General features: G+C 38.1%; 1 protein-coding gene across 1 annotated transcript in view; it reads right to left on the reverse strand.

The window, feature by feature from the left end:
- Positions 1-5,526, reverse strand: part of LOC311134842 (netrin-4-like) — a gene marked incomplete at both ends in the record, with an annotated part of 22,052 nt that overhangs the window by 10,249 nt on the left and 6,277 nt on the right. Inside the window, one exon of the mRNA XM_084168621.1 lies at positions 4,408-4,507. Coding sequence (XP_084024747.1) covers positions 4,408-4,507 — 100 coding nt within the window. The remainder of the gene's footprint in view (positions 1-4,407; positions 4,508-5,526) is intronic.

The raw sequence follows: 5,526 nt of genomic DNA on the forward strand, positions 1-5,526 counted from the left end.
ACCATCATAATGACCTGGTACTCAGGGCTCTATTGTCCCTCTAACCACTCTGACAATGTAAATGAAATCACAAACACATCATTAAAACAGTATCTTGCTTTTAAAACTCACCTCACTGTGATTGATCAATTTGAAGAAAGAAGATAAACAATAGGTTGAAACTGAGTGGAAAGCATGGTCATTGTGGATGTTGTTTCAAAGCCTAACACAACGAAATGGGCAGCGCATTCTAAGGTGATGATTAATTAAAAACACCCATAGGCATATTAAAGTTTATGTATACACATAGGCCTATATATGAGCCCAAGCCCCAAAAAAGTTATACAATACATTGCCTACTGCATATTACGCATGGCAGAAAAACATTTAAAAAACTGATTTAAGATGTCTTTGGTACATAATTGGTCTAGCCTATACTCCAAAATTAAACAAATTCTAGTAATCGTCTTCGAGTGTGGACTGTATAATTATGCGTATTGGATAGACTGGTTACCTTATGCTATCCTCCAAACGTTCTATCCATTAGTCTGGGAGAGAACCTATAGGCCTAGGCGATGCTTTTATTTCATTGATTGTGCAGGGCGGCTTACAGGGTTAGCTTAAAATTATAGTACATTTGTTTTTGAATAGCCTAGTAATAGGGCTTTTTTTTTTCTTCATAATTAATAGGCTGACATTACCTTTAGTTACAGAATATCTCACCACCGTGTATTTCCATCTCCTATCTCTCCTTCATTCCTTTCTCGAGCACACAGAGGGGCTGTCAACAGTTTAGTGAAATATGTTATGTTGTGAAAACATGTTACTATCGATGTTCCCGAACAGATTTCACTTTGTTTCCCAATTAAGCACTGGGTAGCTGCAGGAACAAGGTTGGAGAACCCATGGCATACAGCATTTGGGCGGAATATCACATGTTGCTGAGCAAGAGGTTGCATCCTCAAACAGTGGTTGATGCATTGAGTGAAATAACCAGAGTAGCCTACCCAGATTGAAAAAAACGAACCAGCGGGAAAGCAGTCTCCATTCGCTATTCGAGTGCATACTGATTACGTCTTTTTTCTTCCTGCCCCTTTGATAATTGGCCATTCTAAATCTAAACTAATTTTACATATGAGTAAAGACAAGATTAAATTGAGATTAGTCTGATGGGTGAAAATATACTGAACAAAAATATAAAACGCAATATGTAAAATGTTGGTCCCATGTTTCATGAGCTGAAATAAAAGATCCCTGAAATGTTCCACACGTACAAAAAGCTTATTTCTCTCAAATGTTGTGCATCCGTGTTTGTGAGCATTTTCCTTTGCCAAGATAATCCATCCACCTGACAGTTGTGGAATATTAAGAAGCTGATTAAACAGTATGATATTTACATAGGTGCACCAATAAAAGGCCACACTAAAATGTGCAGTTTTGTCACACAACACAATGCCACAGATGTCTCAAGTTCTGAGGGAGCGTGCAATTTGCATGCTGACTGCAGGAATGTCCACCAGACCTGTTGCCAGATAATTTAATGTTAATTTCTCTACCATTAGCCGTTTTATAGAATTTGGCAGTACGTCCAACCGGCCTCACAACCACAGACCACGCGTAACCATACCAGTCCAGCACCTTCACATTCGGCTTCTTCACCTGCGGGATCGACCAACCACCCGGACAGCTAATGAAACTGAGGAGTAATTATGTCTGTAATAAAGCCCTTTTGTGGGGAAAAACTAATTCTGATTGGCTGGGCCAGGCTCCCTAGTGGGTGCACCTGGCTCCCAAGTGGTTGGGCCTCCCAGGCCCACCCATGGCTGCTCCCCTACCCAGTCATGTGAAATCCATAGATTAGGGCCTAATTTATTTATTTCAATTGACTGATTTCCTTATATGAACTGTAACTCAGTAAAATCATATATTTTTGCATGTTGTGTTTATATTTTTGTTCAGTATATGATCACTTGATGAAAGAACAGCGCAAACTTTTTTTGGGACTTTCTCAAATCATCAATAGCCTATAGTCGCATCATGCAGCCCATATACTGTATGTTTTGATTTCTAAGACATTCTAAGGTTCGTATCATTCACAAGTAAAGTTGCCAAATAACTCTAAATCTAGCATATAGGACCTGTTTCAAATGATCATTTTTACACGCTCAACATAGTCACTTCATATGTGCACTCTGGAATGGGAAAAATATCCATTCTATTTTATTCTGCTAAGTTAAATTATATTCTTCCTCCTATAAAATCATATAATATGAAATAATGGCACGGGACTTATGAGCATATCTTGTCTGCTAAATGAACTAGCCTACAGCCTATGGCAAGGTGCATAGCCAGATAACATACAGTAAGTAGGCCAACTCATATTCTGTTCTTCTGAAATACAATTTCTTCATATCATAATGTTTCTTTAGACCTGCCTAAAATAATGGATTTATTGTGATGGTGTATATTAAATTGATTTGATATACTTTTTATTTATTTATCTAGATGTTCCAAAGGTGCGCATCAGCGGCTTGTATGCATGGAGGCCTGGAGATGCTAAATGTGTTTATGTTTACTAACGGTCAATTACCGTGAAACCGGCAGTCTTTTGAATGACAATAACCGGTTGACAATATGTCATGACTGCCACAGCCCTTAGTCTGAAGGGATATGTCCATTCTATGAATTCTATTTCTATGATTTAAATGACATCCACCCTGTATTCAAGAGTATGCTGTGTCTCAACCGATGTTGGGCACAACACAAACACCTCAGATGACGTAAAATAGGGTCTAATCTACAACATATGTGAAAATGAAAAACATCTGACTTTTAGATAATTGATGTTAAAGGTCAAAAAATGACGATGTTTATTTACATTTTTAAAACATTCTAGAAATGATTAAATAGTTTGACAACCCTGTTTGTAAGCTTTTCAATTATATCAAACTCAAATGTTTATATTTTCCACTGAAGAAGACATGGATGTCTCATGCTAGGGTGGGGTTTACAAAATGGGTGAATTATTAGCACCTCCATCACCTAAATGTTTTGGCTTTCAGTTCCGAGAAGTAACTTTCTGACCACTTCGACCATGGGTAGAAAGTTTCAGTCAAATAAAATGGGCTGCAGTCAAAAGTGATTGAAATCAAATGGAACGACCCAGAGCTGATGAGTATAACATTGGGTAAAACAATGATTTTAAATCCAGTTATTTAATGCAGTTATTGTGTGCATCATGCACACAATTAGAATACTGTACTACATACCTCATCCGCAACTGATGGGGCAGTGATTTTCACAACTTTCTTTTCAGCATCCCTAAAAGCAAGACAAAATGTGAAGTTGAATAAACTATCCAGCGGAAAACTTTGTAAACCTAGCCTGCCCTCTATTGGTCAAAAATAATCCACTGCACGGCCAGTGAAATAATCCCCCAAAGACATCTTGCATACCGTATGACAACATAAATTGATCATAACTGACATTCATAGACCAAAAAAGGAAGATGCCGACATCAAGCTTTATCTTAACATGTTGAAAAACTGCTGAATTTTCAATGAGAATCACGATAACAATGATTAGGCTAGGCCTACTTCAATCACATAATAACCAGTCATTAGGACATGAAACATCCTATAGGTAGGTGTGAGTAACAAATAGAGTACTGACTTTTCAGGTACAGCTGCCTCTTCTACTGCCTCTTCTGCTGCCTCTTCTGCTGCCTCTTCTGCAGGTGTTTCACTGATTTCCTCCTCTTTAGGATCATCCTGTAAATATACACCAAGCACGTAAATCACCACAATTTTTAAATATTCTGAACAAAAAGTCAGCTTTAAACAATAATATAATTTTTGATTAAACATGTTTCACATGCTTACCTCTAACTCTCCCAAAACCTCCTCTTCGTTCACCTCATCTTCTGGAACATAAAATGTAAAATATATATTTTCCTCACATTTTCAAGACATCAAGTTGGATGTAAAAACGAGAATGTTTATCCGAGCATAGTACAGAAGATAATGTATATCCCATCTGTCAGAGTGAATAATGCTACATACATCTACCAAACCAAGGTTCAGTTATTGGAGAAATCAAGACATTTGATGACAACATCCAAGAAAGAGTAAGGTTTATATTGCAGTGGTTTTGTTAAGGTGAGTTCAGAAACAAGTCAAGAGAAAAAGTAGATCTGATGGAAAGTGTTTGTTACTGAGCAAAAAGAAGAAACCACAGACATACCGACACCTAAACATGACAACACAATCTGCAAATAGTTGGAACTGAAGTGAACTCCCCATCACATCATTCACAGGGCAGGGGAACATTATGCTTTCGTACGACAAAAAAAACACACATTTAGGCTACATTTTACAATCAGTGCTGGTAAGAAAAGAGTGAGTGTTAGTGCAAGAAAGACCATCATACCATGCTCCTCAAGGTACGCCTGCAACCGGCCAATAAGGTCACCTTTGTTGCCTTTCACGCCCAAACCCCTCACAGCACACTCCTGCTTGAGCTCAGCCAACTGAAGAAGGTAGGGTCGACAAATGTAGAAGACTGTTAGTGAAGAGTGTATGCATATAATACAGCTGTTAATTAACATTGATTACATTTATATAAAATGGTCAACTACAAACAATGAACTAAATCAGTCATAATAACATGGCTACCATGAGTAAACAGTATTGGCACACAACAATGCAACCATTGGCAACAGACCTTCTGCCTGACGTAGAACTCAATGCAATTCAACTTTGGGTTTCCAGGCAAGGGAGAAGGCAGTTTTCAAGAGCTAACCCCCATGTCCACCAGGTCCATATGAGTTTTGTTTTGCTGGATGTCAAGCCCGCATTTTCCGTACTTGAAGCACGTGCTTCGCTTTTCAACTAGCTAAATGCTAGCTAGTTGGAGTCTGTGTGTACTTTCGTTTGTACCACCGCACAGTAAAGCAACGCACAAGTTGAAAATATTGAATGTATGCGGTACACAGAACGCACCGCAGCCTAGTGCAGCATCACCAACGTAACATTGCGGACTGCTCCATTGACAATGAATGACTTCCACCACAAAGACTTAGATGCATCTGGTGGACATGAGGCATTAAAGGCTCTGTATGGTCAATCCGAATTTATGGCGATACAGTCTCAGCAGAGGTCAGGGCCAGTGGTGGAAAACATACTCAATTGTCATACTTGAGTAAAAGTAAAGATACCTTAATAGAATATGACTCAAGTGAAAGTCACCCAGTAAAATACAACTTGAGTAAAAGTCTAAAAGTATGTGGTTTTAAATATACTTAAGTATCAAAAGTAAATGTAATTGCTAATATACACTTAAGTATCAAAAGTAAAAGTATAAATCATTTCAAATTACTTATATTAAGAAAACCAGACGGCACACATTTTTTTATTTACAGATACATTTACATTTTAGTAATTTAGCAGACGCTCTTATCCAGAGCGACTTTACAGTTAGTGAGTGCATACATTATTTATTTTTTCATACTGGCCCCCCGTGGGAATCGAACCAACAACCCTGGCGTTG

This window comes from Coregonus lavaretus (genome assembly GCF_964263955.1).
Source record: "Coregonus lavaretus genome assembly, chromosome: 9".
Taxonomy (NCBI): domain Eukaryota; kingdom Metazoa; phylum Chordata; class Actinopteri; order Salmoniformes; family Salmonidae; genus Coregonus; species Coregonus lavaretus.